The sequence below is a fragment of the Dendrobates tinctorius genome, unplaced genomic scaffold (assembly GCF_039654945.1).
Source record: "Dendrobates tinctorius isolate UK_male_01 unplaced genomic scaffold, ASM3965494v1 ptg000023l, whole genome shotgun sequence".
NCBI lineage: Eukaryota > Metazoa > Chordata > Amphibia > Anura > Dendrobatidae > Dendrobates > Dendrobates tinctorius.
Window position 1 is genome coordinate 10,008,626 of NW_027361691.1, and position 17,632 is coordinate 10,026,257.

The 17,632-nt window shown below is 45.7% G+C and overlaps 1 protein-coding gene across 2 annotated transcripts in view; it reads left to right on the forward strand.

Annotated features, from left to right (window-relative positions):
* TMEM135 (transmembrane protein 135) overlaps nucleotides 1-17,632 on the forward strand; it is a 443,538-nt gene that overhangs the window by 234,010 nt on the left and 191,896 nt on the right. For both annotated transcript variants that reach the window (XM_073569250.1, XM_073569251.1), the window contains one exon: nucleotides 2,062-2,127. In XM_073569250.1, coding sequence (XP_073425351.1) covers nucleotides 2,062-2,127 — 66 coding nt within the window. The remainder of the gene's footprint in view (nucleotides 1-2,061; nucleotides 2,128-17,632) is intronic.

Here is a 17,632-nt window from a genome sequence, read left to right on the forward strand (position 1 = left end):
GTAGATCCGAGTTGGGGACGCAGGACTGACGGGTCCGGCTTGGAGACACAGGACAGGTGGGCACGGCTTGGAGACACAGGACAGACGGGCACGGCTTGGAGACACAGGACAGACGGGCACGGCTTGGAGACACAGGACAGACGGGCACGGCTTGGAGACACAGGACAGACGGGCACGGCTTGGAGACACAGGACAGACGGGCACGGCTTGGAGACACAGGACAGACGGGCACGGCTTGGAGACACAGGACAGACGGGCACGGCTTGGAGACACAGGACAGACGGGCACGGCTTGGAGACACAGGACAGACGGGCACAGCTTGGAGACACCGGACAGGCGGGAACAGGGCTGGATGGGACACGACCACGGACCTCCTGAGCCTAGGAGAGAGGATAATGGAAGAGGCGAATGAGCAACGGACGGACAGGACGCAGGGGCGTACATAGAGAGCGCCCAGAATCACTAAGGAAGCGCCCGGCGCGGTCCAGAAGACCGGACGGAGGCGATCGCCGGACGGAGAAGAGGAGCCGGGAGAGACCGCGGAGAAGCCCGCGGCAACCGGCGCCGAGGCGAGGAGGCCACCGGCGAGCGGGTAAGCTGCGGCCGGGGGGAGGCAAAGGGAGGAGTGCGCGGCAGCCGCCGCGTGACAACTACTACCCCTAATATCCCACAACTTCCCGTCAGCCAGAGCCACCGGACTACTACCCCTAATATCCCACATCATCCCGTCAGAGCCACCGGACTACTACCCCTAATATCCCACATCATCCCGTCAGAGCCACCGGACTACTACCCCTAATATCCCACATCATCCCGCCAGCCTGGTGTCAGAACCAGAGCGCTGAGTGGATTTGCCCTGACTTCCATACCAATGATCCCTTTAATTGAACCCTGGGGTTAGAATCAGAGCGCTGAGGGATTTGCCCTGACTTCCATACCGGGGATCCCCTTAAGAAAGGCCTGGGGTCAAAACCAAAGCGCTGGATGGATTTGCTCTGACTTCTATACCAATGATCCCTTTAAGGGGGAAGATGTGCCTATATGATGGAGGATGTGTGATGTGTGTATGGGCACGGGAGGGTGGATTCATTTCTGTCATGTACTCACTGGTCCTTTTTGGGAGGCAGATAATGGCTGGGAGCTTATGTTCCCAGGGATGCTAGATTTCTCCCACCCTTTCAGTGTCTGCTGAGGTGTTGTCAAGTGGGAAAACTTGCTCATAGCAACCAATCTCAGTTCAGCTACTTTTAACCAGCTCTGGTGAAATGAGAGAAGCTTAGTGATCGGTTGCAAGGAAAACTGTTGATCATAGCAACCAATCACAGCTCAGCTTCTTTTGAACAGCTCTGTTGAAATGAAAGATGCTTCGTGATTGGTTGGTTATACACACACACACATTCAGTTTTATATATATAGAGATTTATATCTTATTTTTTTATCTTCTATTGAATGTGATATTTACATGTGATATGCTCTAGAGCTGCACTCACTATTCTGCTGGTGCAGTCACTGTATACATACATTACATTACACAGTGAGTGCACCAGCAGAATAATGAGTGCAGCTCTGGAGTATAATACAGGATGTAACTCAGGATCAGTAATGTAATGTATGTACACCGTGACTGCACCAGCAGAATAGTGATTGCAGCTCTGGGGTATAATATAGGAGGTAACTCAGGATCAGTAATGTAATGTATGTTCACAGTGACTGCACCAGCAGAATAGTGAGTTCAGCTCTGGGGTATGATACCGGATGTAACTCAAGATCAGTAATGTAATGTATGTTCACAGTGACTGCACCAGTGACTGCACCAGCAGAATAGTGAGTGCAGCTCTGGAATATAATAAAGGATTTATGGTAATTCGGGCTCAGCCTTATATATTGGTTAATTCTATAAACAAGAATGGTGTTCAGAAGAGACATCCCCTTTAATGTTATGACTTTTTGTTAGAATGTTGAATATGAAGCAGCAGTGTTTGTTGTATGGTTATTCACATAATCATATATTATTTGATCATTGGTTATTACTCATTGCTTTTTTTCATGCTTTTACAACAGGCCTCCGAGACGTTGTTCCGCATGGGTGTAACCAGAGGTTATTTGAAGCCTATTAGACACGGAGAGGTAAGCGCTCTCGTACAGTTACATTCTGCCACAAGACGAGGTTACGTAAAACCAAGCTAAATGTTTCCAGTCTGGTTACGTTTGGAGAAGACCTACTGCTCAAGACGAGCATCGTTAGTGTCAGATGCAATCCATGACTTCTAGACTGCAAGTGATAATCCAAGATGTCTGAAGGCAGAAGGCTTCTTCATGAAGTTCTTCTAACGTGATAACTCCAGTAGTCAGTGCCTTGAGTTACGGGAATAGCTGGTTATAAGACTTTTGTCTTTAGATTTATGTCATTAGAGGGTTAACTTTCTTGAGTTGTCAGGTGAAATTTTCATGAACGTTAGGAAATTAGAGGGAATCTGGCTCCCCATTTTTCGACTATCAGATGCCGGCATCACCATCAGGGGCTTATCTACAGCATTCTGTAATGCTGTAGATAAGCCCCCGATGTAACCTGAAAGAGAAGAAAAACAAGTTATATTATACTCACCCAGGGGCGGTCCGGGTCCGGTTTTGGTCCAATGGGTGTTGTGGTGCGGTACGGCGCCTCCCATCTTCATACGATGCCGTCCTCTTCTTTGCTTCCCGTCCTGGATCCTGTGCAGGCGCACTGCTCTGCCCTGTTGAAAGGTCAGAGAGATCAACAGGGCAGAGCAGTGCGCCTGCGCCGGAACCACGACGGGAAGCAAAGAAGAGGACGTCATTGGTGCAAGATTGGAGGCGCCGGACGAGACAGCGACACCCATCGGACCAAGACCGGACCGCCCCCCGGTTAGTATAATATAACTTGTTTTTCTTCTCTTTCAGGTTACATCGGGGGGTTTATCTACAGTATTACAGAATGCTGTAGATAAACCCCTGATGGCGGTGCAGGCCAAAAATGGGGTGACAGATTCCCTTTAAAGTTTATTCCCCCGAAATTTCCCATCAAATTCGGGGCTCAATAGCCCAAATATGGAGGTCTTGAGCCCCATTTTGAATTTTGCTGGGAGGTACACTTGCTCAGGCTTCTGCTCCACTCATTATCAAAGAGACCGCCAGAGAAAGCACAGGACAGCGCTTTTGTCTTTTTCTGCCACTCCCGTAGAAAATGAATGGGAGGTTGAACATTTGCACCACCTCTCCGTTCAGGATGGGATTATAGAGCCCCCCGATCTCGCAATCTCAGGATAGAGAATAACCATTTAATGTTGTTTCAAGGGGGGTTTCATTTTAGGGCATTCAACCTTAAAAGGGTTTTCGAGCATTTTACCGTTGAGACCTGCTGGTGGCATAGACGGTCAGTGGTGGCAGAAGCCGCCATCAACATGAGAATTGGCAATCAGTACTAATTGTGGCCATACATATATGTGCTGCTGTCTTTTGCCATTGAACACGCAAGAGTGCTTGTGTATGGGGGATGGAGTTTCGTGAGAAGTAGCTGTTGGCCGAAATAAAGTTGCCTAATATTTTTGGCCACCTTTGGAAAGTTTAACTCCTCTGTCTTCATTCATTTTGGCTTTGTGATAAATTAACTCAGTAGTTGTATTTTTGGAAATTTTTGTGGCTAACATAATAAAGGGAGGCTTGGTGAGTTCTCCTCCACTCTCTCTGTCCTAACCGCTGACAATATGATATCCATGCTCAGCAGGATATGGGCCGCCACCTACGCCCGTGTGATGGCCGCCTCTGTAGTGCCGCAAGGTGCATGCGTTTTCTTCCGACTTTGATGCTATGCATCCTACAGAGTATTTATGGGCGTCCAGTCGTCCCCACCACGCCGGCGATGAGATCTTATCTCGCTGGTTGCACATGGATTACACTCCTGCGGCAGAGGTTCTGACATAGGAGCACGTACGGGCTGTGCCAAGAATCAATTATATCAGTCAGGTTGGCAAAGCCTCTCATATAGCTTCCTCTCTAACCACAAAGGGAGGATTATGCGAAGCATCATGAAAACGGAATGGTTTGATGGTAACTGCAGGATTCACATGAAAGAAACAGTGTTTAGCGATACAAGTACAATGCCACTTGAGATCCGGACCTAATTATTGAAAGGATACAGCCTCTAATAACAGCATGTGACCGGGCAGGAATTCTTTACACTGAGGATGCTCCCCTTCTCTCGTATTCAGGACAGAAAGTAAACCAGTTACGATGTCTCTTGCCAGATTTTGTTAGCCCGTTTATTTTAAGGCATACATGTCATTTTAGATGCCTTTTTAGAGTAGGTTCTGAAGCATCTGCAGCAGCATGGAAAATATCATACAGCAGTACTGAGCAGTGTAGCTGTAAATTCAGCTCTAGGGTGAGATCAACACTTACAAGAAAGTATTAACAAGCAATCATCGTGGTCAGACAAATAGAAGGAACAAGGCAAAAGGAAATATCAGCAATGGTTTGATGATATTAAGATATAGATGGAGAAGACCCTGGTGGACCTACCTAGGCTCAAGATCATTGTTCCCACACATCGTTCATCCATCAAGTCTTCATGGTTCGAGATCGAGTCAAAAGTAGTCTAAAAAAAGCAGCACTTGTGCCTCTTCTCTCACTCTTCTTCTCCTCTTCTCTCACTCTTCTTCTCCCTCTTCCTCCCTCTCTTCTGTCCATAGACTTCAATAGGCAGCTGTAATCTGATCTCTCAGTCTGCTGACATTCAGTTTTGTCTTTAGCAGGAGGAATTTTTAGCAGATTTTCCAATCCTATGTTTCATGTACTGAAATTCTTTGGGCAGCCCTTGATTATAGCGGTCCAGTACAGCCAGTCCCTGCAAGTTTTGCTGATCAAGGTGGCAAGCATAAGCATGGGCCACACATAACCTGATGCTTAACATTGTTATTCGCACCCCAGCAAGCCATCAGCTAGGTAACAGGATAGGTAATAACTTGCTGATTGCTGGGGGGTCTCACTGCTGGAATCCCCACTGATCCCAAGAACAAGGTTCTAAAATGCCTCAATTACATGGCGCATTGGCACCACTGGTGAATTCATTGTCTACGGGACTGCTGCAGATGGCCAAGGGTTGTACTCACATATTTTACACAGTCCCACAGACAGTGAGTGAAACAGTGTTGCGCATGTCTGGACATCGCTCCAATTAAATGGGACATCACAGAGGCCAATTATTGAGAATGCTGGGGTACCTAGTGGTCACCCCCATAGTGATCAGCGCATTGTCACCTATCCTGTGGCTATCATTATATGGATGCAATGTGTTAAGGCCCCGTCACACTAAGCGACTTACCAGCGATCCCGACACCGATATCAAGGTGTCAGGATCGCTGGTAAGTCGCTATGTGATCGCTGGTGAGCTGTAAAAAAAAAAAAAAAAAAAAAAATATATAGTTATTCTCACCTTCCGACGTCCCGTTCAGCCATCCGGCCTCTCTCCACGCTCCGGTCCCAGTGATCCTTTGCATGAATGACCGCGAGACTTTGTTATCCCTCGAGACCGTGACATCTCGCAGTCATTCGTGCAAAGGCTCACTGGGACCGGAGCGTGGAGAGAGGCAGGATGGCTGAACAGGACGTCGGAAGGTGAGAATAACTATATTTTTTATTTTTTTTATTATTTTTTACAGCTGATCGCTGGTCTCCCGCCTGTCACACACAGCGATGCGTGCTGGCCAGCGGGAGACCAGCGACCAAAGAAATGTCCAGAGGTTTCTTCCAGCGATCAGCGATACCGGCAGGGGGGGCGGTCGCTGATCGCTGTCACACACAGCGATCTCGCTGGTGAGATCGCTGTTACGTCACAAAACTTGTGACTCAGCAGCGATCTCGCTACCGAGATCGCTTAGTGAGACGGGGCCTTTACCCCACAAAGCTGGTCAGGTGGGGTGAGGAGGAGTGTGATATAGGGAAGTGTTGTGGCACCAGTTTGTTTGTGCCTCATAGTTTTATTGTTTTAAAGTAGAAAAATGGCACAAATTCAGCCTATACCCTAGGCCTACCATATCGATCCAGAGGAAGGCAGAAACTTCATGAGACAGATGCTAATTTCCCTGTAGTAAGGAAAAAATTCCATAGGCCAATCAGACTAGTTCCCTGGATCAAGGTCCCACTTCAGAATGTAATGTTTAGAACCTGTAATTTACATTTTTTTTTTTTTTTTTTTTTTTTTTTACAAGAAAGACATCCGGGTCTTCCTTGAACTTTTTTTTTGTGAATTGTCCATTACTACATGTTTTAGCAGTGATAAGATCCATAGTCTCACTGCTCATACAGTAAAGAATCTACAGTGGGTACGGAAAGCATTCAGACCCCTTTAAATTCTTCACGCTTTGTTTCATTGCAGCCATTTGGTAAATTCAAAAAAGTTCATATCTTTTTCTCATTAATGTACACTCTGCACCCCATCTTGACTGAAAAGAAACAGAAATGCAGACATTTTTGCACAGTGAATTTCTCCAAAATACCCTCCCCGCACCCATGGTATGGTGACCACCCCAACACAGTATGATACCCCAAATGTGATTCCCACACATCCTTCCATACAGTATAATGGGCCCCACATAGTCATCCATACGGTCTAAGGGCCTACCTGGTGCTCTATACATTATAATGGGCCCACATAATCCTCCATACTGTATAATGACCCCACATAGTCCTCCATGCAGTATAATGGCTCCACATAGTCCTCCATACTGTATAATGACCCCTATAGTTCTCCATACTGTATAATGGCCCTACCTAGTGCTCCATACAGTATAATGGGCCTCACATAATCCTTCATACAGTATAATGGCCCCACATAGTCCTCCATGCAGTATAATGGCCCCACATAGTCCTCCATACTGTATAATGGCCCTACCTAGTGCTCCATACAGTATAATGGGCCTCACATAATCCTCCATACAGTATAATGGGCCCACATAATCCTCCACTGTATAATGGCCCCACATAGTTCTCCATGTAGTATAATGGCTCCACATAGTCCTCCATACTGTATAATGGCCCCACATAGTCCTCCATGCAGTATAATGGGCCTCACATAATCCTCCATACAGTATAATGGGCCCACATAGTCCTCCATACTGTATAATGACCCCACATAGTCCTCCATGTAGTATAATGGCTCCACATAGTCCTCCATACTGTATAATGGCCCCACATAGTCCTCCATGCAGTATAATGGCCCCACATAGTCCTCCATACTGTATAATGGTCCTACCTAGTGCTCCATACAGTATAATGGCCCCACATAGTCCTCCATGCAGTATAATGGCCCCACGTAGTCCTCCATACTGTATAATGGTCCTACCTAGTGCTCCATACAGTATAATGGGCCTCACATAATCCTCCATACAGTATAATGGGCCCACATAATCCTCCACTGTATAATGGCCCCACATAGTTCTCCATGTAGTATAATGGCTCCACATAGTCCTCCATACTGTATAATGGCCCCACATAGTCCTCCATGCAGTATAATGGGCCTCACATAATCCTCCATACAGTATAATGGGCCCACATAGTCCTCCATACTGTATAATGACCCCACATAGTCCTCCATGTAGTATAATGGCTCCACATAGTCCTCCATACTGTATAATGGCCCCACATAGTCCTCCATGCAGTATAATGGCCCCACATAGTCCTCCATACTGTATAATGGTCCTACCTAGTGCTCCATACAGTATAATGGCCCCACATAGTCCTCCATGCAGTATAATGGCCCCACGTAGTCCTCCATACTGTATAATGGTCCTACCTAGTGCTCCATACAGTATAATGGCCCCACATAGTCCTCCATACTGTATAATGGCCCTACATAGTCCTCCATACTGTATAATGGCCCTACCTAGTGCTCCATACAGTATAATGGGTTCCACATAATCCTCCATTCAGTATAATGGCCCAACATAGTCCTCCATGTAGAATTATGTCTCCCATAGTTCTCGATACAGTATAATGGGCCCCATATAGTCCTCCATGCAGTGTAATGGGTCACACATATTCCTCCATGCAGTGTAATGGCCCAACAAAGTCCTCTGTGTAGTCTAATGGGCCACACATTGCTCCCTCTCAGAGTATGATAACGCCTAGACCTGCCCTTGACTAGTCCTGCTGTCAGCCGGGCAGTGCATACAGCAGTGTACAGTGTTGGTTTAATACTCTGACAACAAACCAAAACCTTGCAAAATGTTGAAGAATTCAATATATTTTCATATATTACAGAGCGGTTGGATAACAAGCAACTTTTATTTATGGAAAACTGGAACACCCCTTTAAGGTTACCTATGATGTAATTATAGGGCTGTAAGAAAGGTGCTGCGTGTAGAATTTCTGACCTCTCGGTTGACTGTAAGCTCGGTGTATGCAGCACGGGCAGTGGCGGTGTCAGTGCATCTCGGTTCCTGCAGTCATGTGATTATCGCGACACCGATCATGTGATCAAGCAGCTGGATATCAGTCAACACATTTGTCATGTTATTTAAAAAAACAAGGAAGAAAATGTACAGCCCAGCTGCAGCAGCACCTCTTTTCACACAGTGTTTCTATAAATACAAAATCTCTATTTTAGAACCAGTGCCAGCATATACCCCCCTCCTAGCCGCTGAAGAACCTCTTCTTAAAGACATAGGGTTAATCCTTACACTATATGGCAGCAGCTGCAGAACCTTATTAATAGTCCTGGACTAGCTTATTCCCCCCTAAGCTGCTGCAGAACCTCTTATAGACATAGAGCTAGTCCATACAGTGTATGCCAGCTGCTGCAGAACCTCTTTTAGTAGTACTAGGACCAGCATATACCCTCTACCTGCTGCAGAACCTCTTCTTATACAGTGCACGCCAGTTGCTGCAGATCTTTTTCGTAGTACTAGGACCAGCATTTACCCCCTAGCTGCTGCAGAACCTCTTACGCAGCTCATGCCAGCTGTTGCAGAACCTTTTTGTAATAGCAGGACATGCATATACCTTCTAGCTGCTGCATAAAATCATCTTATAGACACAGGGTCAACACATTCAGTACAACATATGCCAGCTGCTGCAGAACCTCTTCCTAAAGAGCGATGGCGCGATAAGCACCAAATGACCTGCAAAACTCTTCTTAAAGAGCCAGGACCACTAGGTCCACCATGGCAGCTGCAGGACCTCTCCTTAAGGATCATGTCCAGAGAAAACACACTGCTGCAGCTGCACAGAACCTGGACAAGGGGAGAAAGAAAGCGAGCGACAGATGAAGCAACAGCCGTCTAATGAGTGTAGGATGGAGCTTATGCAAAGTGATTTTGTGGGTCTTCCCGTCTTAGGATTTTATGGGCCCCCTCGATTACAGGTGCCAATATTTGGATGCGAACCTGTAGCGCCAATTCTGAATAATCCTCCGATCCCATTTGTAAAGACGTCAGTAAAAAAAACTTGTCCATTGATGTGGATTACACGATTCTAATAATCCAGGGAAGGGGGTGACGGCCGACCCCAGACCTCTCCGCAGCGCGTCCCTTTACGGGTCACGTCTTGTTACATATTATTTTGCTTCTGCCCTTCACCCAGTTTGAATCCCGGCTTTTCTGTGTTAAATTTGGCCTTAGGCCGTGGAGCGTAGATGGATTTTCTGTGAGAATAACCAGAAGGGCCGGAAAGCTTGGAGGCCTGAGAGACCGCAATGTTTTTTTTTTTGAGGGGAAAGTTCTCTAGTGAAAGGTTACCCCGCTGTAGGAAAGCAGAGACGTAATCCCTCGAGGATAGCATTTTATTATTAATCAGCCCGGGCGTACAGGTCACAGGTATTTGCGTGCAGATGTGTGTTTTCCCTCCGTCTGACTTCATGTAATATATTCTCTGGCCTGCGCTGCCACATTTCTTTGGGTTGTTCTGTTCCCAAAACTGTAAAATTAAAACCTCGTGAATTGTCCATATACTTGTTTCCAGCAGTTGCAACTAACACTCCCAGCATGCCTTGATAGCCCAGTAACAGCATGCGCTTTGCATTAGTATATTACTGGAGGTACTACAGCAGGAGGAAGATGATTACGGTTGTCATCTCATAATTATAAAATGGTTCTTACAGGCATTAGATGTGTTAAAGTGTTATTTACCAGAAATTTGGATTTATATTTACCTGGTGTAAATGCTGCTGTTATCCCGAAACTGGAATTGTCATTCTTTTTATCCTGCGCCTCTCCATTCCCGAGATATTCTCCTTCTTCCTTGTATATACAGTACATATATCTAATATATAAAGCTGAATGTGGGTGTGTGTGCATGTATGTGTGTGTATGTATATGTGTATGTCCGGGATTGGCATCTGCACCGTCGCAGCTACAGCCACAAAATTTGGCACAGTCACACGTCTGGACCCCGAGAGCGTCATCGGCTATGTTGTGAGGCGAAATTTTAACCCCGCGCGTTCCAATTCACCAAGCAATTTTGCCCCTATCTACACAATGGGGAAAAAGTGAAAGGAAAAGTGTTGGAGGCAAATTGACAGCTGCCAGATGTGAACAAGGGGGACTGAAAGAATGAGAGCGATGGCGCCAAAGAGTATATACCGTACAGCTGCTAAGGTGGGGCCCTGACATGGGATACTCACCACACACGGGGATATGAACACACACACAAAATGCGCCACACACTACCACGTGCTTCAACACATACAGTATACCACCCTCAGCACACATTTCACCACACACACACCAACCTCGCCACATAAAAGTCACCACTCAAAACTCGCCACGCTGTCCCAGAGCTGTTTAAGAGATGAAAAATGAGCTGTGATTGGTCGCTATCAGCAACAGTTTTCTTTGTAGACGGTTGTGGTAACTGAGGCCTATTATTCTTATCATTTCTATGGTGTTATCGTCTATTAGATACACGGCTCAGCAGTCAGTATCACACAGGATAGGATTAGATACACAGCTCAGCCGTCAGTATCACACAGGAGAGGATTAGATACACAGCTCAGCAGTCAGTATCACACAGGATAGGATTAGATACACAGCTCAGCAGTCAGTATCACACAGGATGGGATTAGATACACAGCTCAGCCGTCAGTATCACACAGGAGAGGATTAGATACACAGCTCAGCAGTCAGTATCACACAGGATAGGATTAGATACACAGCTCAGCACACAGTATCACACAGGATAGGATTAGATACACGGCTCAGCAGTCGGTATCACACAGGAGAGGATTAGATACACAGCTCAGCAGTCAGTATCACACAGGAGAGGATTAGATACACGGCTCAGCAGTCAGTATCACACAGGAGAGGATTAGATACACAGCTCAGCAGTCAGTATCACACAGGAGAGGATTAGATACACAGCTCAGCAGTCAGTAACACACATGATAGGGTTAGATACACGGCTCAGCAGTCAGTATCACACAGGATAGGGTTAGATGCACGGCTCAGCAGTCAGTATCACACAGGATGGGATTAGATACACAGCTCAGCAGTCAGTATCACACAGGAGAGGATTAGATACACAGCTCAGCAGTCAGTATCACACAGGATAGGATTAGATACACAGCTCAGCACACAGTATCACACAGGATAGGATTAGATACACGGCTCAGCAGTCGGTATCACACAGGAGAGGATTAGATACACAGCTCAGCAGTCAGTATCACACAGGAGAGGATTAGATACACGGCTCAGCAGTCAGTATCACACAGGAGAGGATTAGATACACAGCTCAGCAGTCAGTATCACACAGGAGAGGATTAGATACACAGCTCAGCAGTCAGTAACACACATGATAGGGTTAGATACACGGCTCAGCAGTCAGTATCACACAGGATAGGGTTAGATGCACGGCTCAGCAGTCAGTATCACACATGAATAGGGTTAGATACACGGCTCAGCAGACGGTATCACACAGGATAGGATTAGATACACAGCTCAGCAGTCAGTATCACACAGGAGAGGATTAGATACACGGCTCAGCAGTCAGTGACACACATCATAGGATTAGATACACAGCTGAGCAGTCAGTAACACAGGAGAGGATTGGATACACGGCTCAGCAGTCAGTATCACACATGATAGGGTTAGATACATGGCTCAGCAGACGGTATCACACAGGATAGGATTAGATGCACAGCTCAGCACACAGTATCACACAGGAGAGGATTGGATACACGGCTCAGCAGTCAGTATCACACATGATAGGGTTAGATACATGGCTCAGCAGACGGTATCACACAGGATAGGATTAGATGCACAGCTCAGCACACAGTATCACACAGGATAGGATTAGATACACGGCTCAGCAGTCAGTAACACACATGATAGGATTAGATACACGGCTCAGCAGTCAGTATCACACAGGATAGGATTAGATACTCGGCTCAGCAGTCAGTATCACACAGGAGAGGATTAGATACATGGCTCAGCAGTCAGTAACACACATGATAGGATTAGATACACGGCTCAGCAGTCAGTATCACACAGAAGAGGATTAGATACACGGCTCAGCAGTCAGTATCACACAGGATAGGATTAGATACACGGCTCAGCAGTCAGTATCACACAGGAGAGGATTAGATACACGGCTCAGCAGTCAGTATCACACAGGATAGGATTAGATACACAGGTCAGCAGTCAGTATCACACAGAAGAGGATTAGATACACGGCTCAGCAGTCAGTATCACACAGGATAGGATTAGATGCACGGCTCAGCAGTCAGTATCACACAGGAGAGGATTAGATACACGGCTCAGCAGTCAGTATCACACAGGATAGGATTAGATACACAGCTCAGCAGTCAGTATCACACAGGAGAGGATTAGATACATGGCTCAGCAGTCAGTAACACACATGATAGGATTAGATACACGGCGGAGCAGTCAGTAACACACAGGAGAGGATTAGATACATGGCTCAGCAGTCAGTAACACACATGATAGGATTAGATACACGGCTCAGCAGTCAGTATCACACAGGATAGGATTAGATACACAGCTCAGCAGAAAGTATCACACAGGATAGGATTAGATACACCGCTCAGCAGTCAGTATCACACAGGATAGGATTAGATACACAGCTCAGCAGAAAGTATCACACAGGAGAGGATTAGATACATGGCTCAGCAGTCAGTATCACACAGGAGAGGATACTTGGGTAATCGTTTAGTTAATTTGTGTTGCAAATCTGTAGTGTTGAATATATGATGTGAAATGTTTTTATGTGCAATATAATCATTATAATTTGTTATAACTGACCACAGTTGGTTACTAGGCCCGGGCAACTCCGGCTCTTCAGCTAGTTATATATATAATTGTCTTATCATGTCTGTCTGTAACCGAAATCCCGCGTCGCTGATTGGTTGAGCCCGGCCGGTCGCGACCAATCAGTGACGCAGGATTTCCGTGACAAACAGACAGACAGTACTGTATGATAATGGGTATGGCGCCGGAGATCGCGATTTCCGGTGCCATACTTACATAACTTACCGGGAGGAGCGTTGCTGCGGCGCTTCTCTTCTCACGGTGACCGGGGCAGGAGGCTGGGGGAGGAGTGTGGCTCAGCAGTCAGTACACTGCTGACGGCTCAGCAGTCAGTATCACACAGGATAGAATTAGATACACGGCTGAGCAGTCAGTAACACACGATAGGATTAGATACACAGCTTAGCAGAAAGTATCACACAGGAGAGGATACTTGGGTAATCGTTTAGTTAATTTAGTATATATATATATATATATATATATATTTATTAGCTGAAGAGCCATAGTAACTGTGGTTAATTATAACAAATTGTCATTATCCTCCATCCCATAGTGCTGTGCCCATATACCCAATATACCCATCATACATATCCGCCATCCCATAGTCCCATGCCCATATACCCATCATACCTATTCGCTATACCATAGTCCCGTGCCCATATACCCAATATACCCATCATACATATCCGCCATCACAGCCACGTGCCCAAATACCCATCATACATATCCTCCATCCCATAGTCCTGTGCCCATATACCCAATATACCCATCATACATATCCACCAGCCCATAGTCTTGTGCCCATATACCCATCATACATATCTGCCTTAACATAGTCCCGTGCCCATATACCCAATATACCCATCATACATTTCCACCATCCCATAGTCCCGTGCTCAAATATCCATCATACATATCCTCCATCCCATAGTCCCGTGCCCATACACCCAATATACCCATCATACATATCCACCATCCCATAGTCCCGTGCCCATATACCCATCATACATATCCGCCATACCATAGTCCCGTGCCCATACACCCAATATACCCATCATACATATCCGCCATCCAATAGTCCTGTGCCCAAATACCCATCATACATATCCTCCATCCCATAGTCCCGTGCCCATATACACAATATACCCATCATACATATCCTCCATCCCATAGTCCCGTGCCCATATACCCATCATACATATCCTCCATCCCATAGTCCTGTGCCCATACACCCAATATACCCATCATACATATCCGCCATCCAATAGTCCCGTGCCCAAATACCCATCATACATATCCTCCATCCCATAGTCCCGTGCCCATATACACAATATACCCATCATACATATCCTCCATACCATAGTCCCGTGCCCATATACCCATCATACATATCCTCCATCTCATAGTCCCGTGCCCATATACGCATCATGCATATCCTCCATCCCATAGACCCGTGCCCGTGCCCATCATACATAGCCTAGCATAGCCATATATATATCAGAAGTCTCTGTCACTTCAGCTCTATTACCCGCCTCCTGCTTGACTGGCAGCTCCTTTGTCTGAAGTCACACGACATAGAGGCTGTCACACGACATAGAGGCTGTCAGTCAAGCAGGAGGTGGCGGCAGCACTGGGTGGGGAATAGAGCCAGAGTGACAGAGGCTTCATATCTACCATAGTCATTTGCATATCAAATTAAAAGCTAATTTCACTAATGAAGGACCACTCCTGTCATGTAAAGGTATTGCTGGGCTTTGAAATAGCTACATGTGCATATACATAGTTTAGGGTTTGGAGGGAGGGTGAAATCCTGCGGACAGATTCACTTTACAGCCAAGCTGGCATGGTCCTCAACTTCTGTGTGGATGTCTTTTTGTGGACCACGCCCAGTTTTCTCACAAGTCTACAGGGAAAAGAGGGTATATTAAAAACGGAGAAGCACAGAAATCATGTTGTATTCTAGAGAACAGAGGCATTTACATCAGGTAAAATATTACATAGATAAACACTTAAATAGGAAAAATATGTATAGAGTCTGAAATCAAAACTAAGGGGTTCTTAGACCATGAAAAGTTTTATTTAGTGGCTGGTGTTGAAACCAGAGAGACTCAAGTTTGATCAGAAAGGAACCAAAGCGTTCCAAGATTTTAGCAGAAATGGACCAAAGAGGTCAAAGATTTTAGCAGTAAGTAACCAAAAGGTTCAACACTTTAGCAGAAAGGAACCAAAGAGGTCCAAGATGTCAACAGAAAGGAACCAAAGCAGTCCAAGATTTTAGCATCCTGTATTATACCCCAGAGCTGCACTCACTATTCTGCTGGTGCAGTCACTGTGTACATACATTACATTACTGATCCTGAGTTACATCCTGTATTATACTCCAGAGCTGCCCTCACTATTCTGCTGGTGCAGTAACTGTGTACATACATTACATTAGTGATACTGAGTTACATCCTGTATTATACCCCAGAGCTGCACTCACTATTCTGCTAGTGAAGTCATTGTGTTCATACATTACATTACTGATCCTGAGTTACATCCTGTATTATACTCCAGAGCTGCACTCACTATTCTGCTGGTGCAGTCACTGTGTACATACATTACATTACTGATCCTGAGTTACATCCTGTATTATACCCCAGAGCTGCACTCACTATTCTGCTAGTGAAGTCATTGTGTTCATACATTACATTACTGATCCTGAGTTACATCCTGTATTATACCCCAGAGCTGCACTCACTATTTTGCTGGTGCAGTCACTGTGCACATACATTACATTACTGATCCTGAGTTACATCCTGTATTATACCCCAGAGCTGCACTCACTATTTTGCTGGTGCAGTCACTGTGCACATACATTACATTACTGATCCTGAGTTACATCCTGTATTATACCCCAGAGCTGCACTCACTATTCTGCTGGTGCAGTCACTGTGCACATACATTACATTACTGATCCTGAGTTACATCCTGTATTATACTCCAGAGCTGCACTCACTATTCTGCTGGTGCAGTCACTGTGTACATACATTACATTACTGATCCTGAATTACATCCTGTATTATACCCCAGAGCTGCACTCACTATTCTGCTGGTGCAGTCACTGTGTACATACATTACATTACTGATCCTGAGTTACATCCTGTATTATACCCCAGAGCTGCGCTCACTATTCTGCTGGTGCAGTCACTGTGTACATACATTACTGATCCTGAGTTACATCCTGTGTTATACCCCAGAGCTGCACTCACTGTTCTGCTGGTGCAGTCACTGTATACATACATTACTGATCCTGAGTTACATCCTGTATTATACCCCAGAGCTGCACTCACTGTTCTGCTGGTGCAGTCACTGTATACATACATTACATTACTGATCCTGAGTTACATCCTGTATTATACCCCAGAGCTGCGCTCACTATTCTGCTGGTGCAGTCACTGTGTACATACATTACTGATCCTGAGTTACATCCTGTGTTATACCCCAGAGCTGCACTCACTATTCTGCTGGTGCAGTCACTGTATACATACATTACTGATCCTGAGTTACATCCTGTATTATATTCCAGAGCTGCACTCACTATTCTGCTGGTGGAGTCACTGTGTACATACATTACTGATCCTGAGTTACATCCTGTATTATACCCCAGAGCTGCACTCACTATTCTGCTGGTGCAGTCACTGTGCACATACATTACATTACTGATCCTGAGTTACATCCTGTATTATACCCCAGAGCTGCACTCACTATTTTGCTGGTGCAGTCACTGTGCACATACATTACATTACTGATCCTGAGTTACATCCTGTATTATACCCCAGAGCTGCACTCACTATTCTGCTGGTGCAGTCACTGTGCACATACATTACATTACTGATCCTGAGTTACATCCTGTATTATACTCCAGAGCTGCACTCACTATTCTGCTGGTGCAGTCACTGTGTACATACATTACATTACTGATCCTGAGTTACATCCTGTATTATACCCCAGAGCTGCACTCACTATTCTGCTGGTGCAGTCACTGTGTACATACATTACATTACTGATCCTGAGTTACATCCTGTATTATACCCCAGAGCTGCGCTCACTATTCTGCTGGTGCAGTCACTGTGTACATACATTACTGATCCTGAGTTACATCCTGTGTTATACCCCAGAGCTGCACTCACTGTTCTGCTGGTGCAGTCACTGTATACATACATTACTGATCCTGAGTTACATCCTGTATTATACCCCAGAGCTGCACTCACTCTTCTGCTGGTGCAGTCACTGTATACATACATTACATTACTGATCCTGAGTTACATCCTGTATTATACCCCAGAGCTGCGCTCACTATTCTGCTGGTGCAG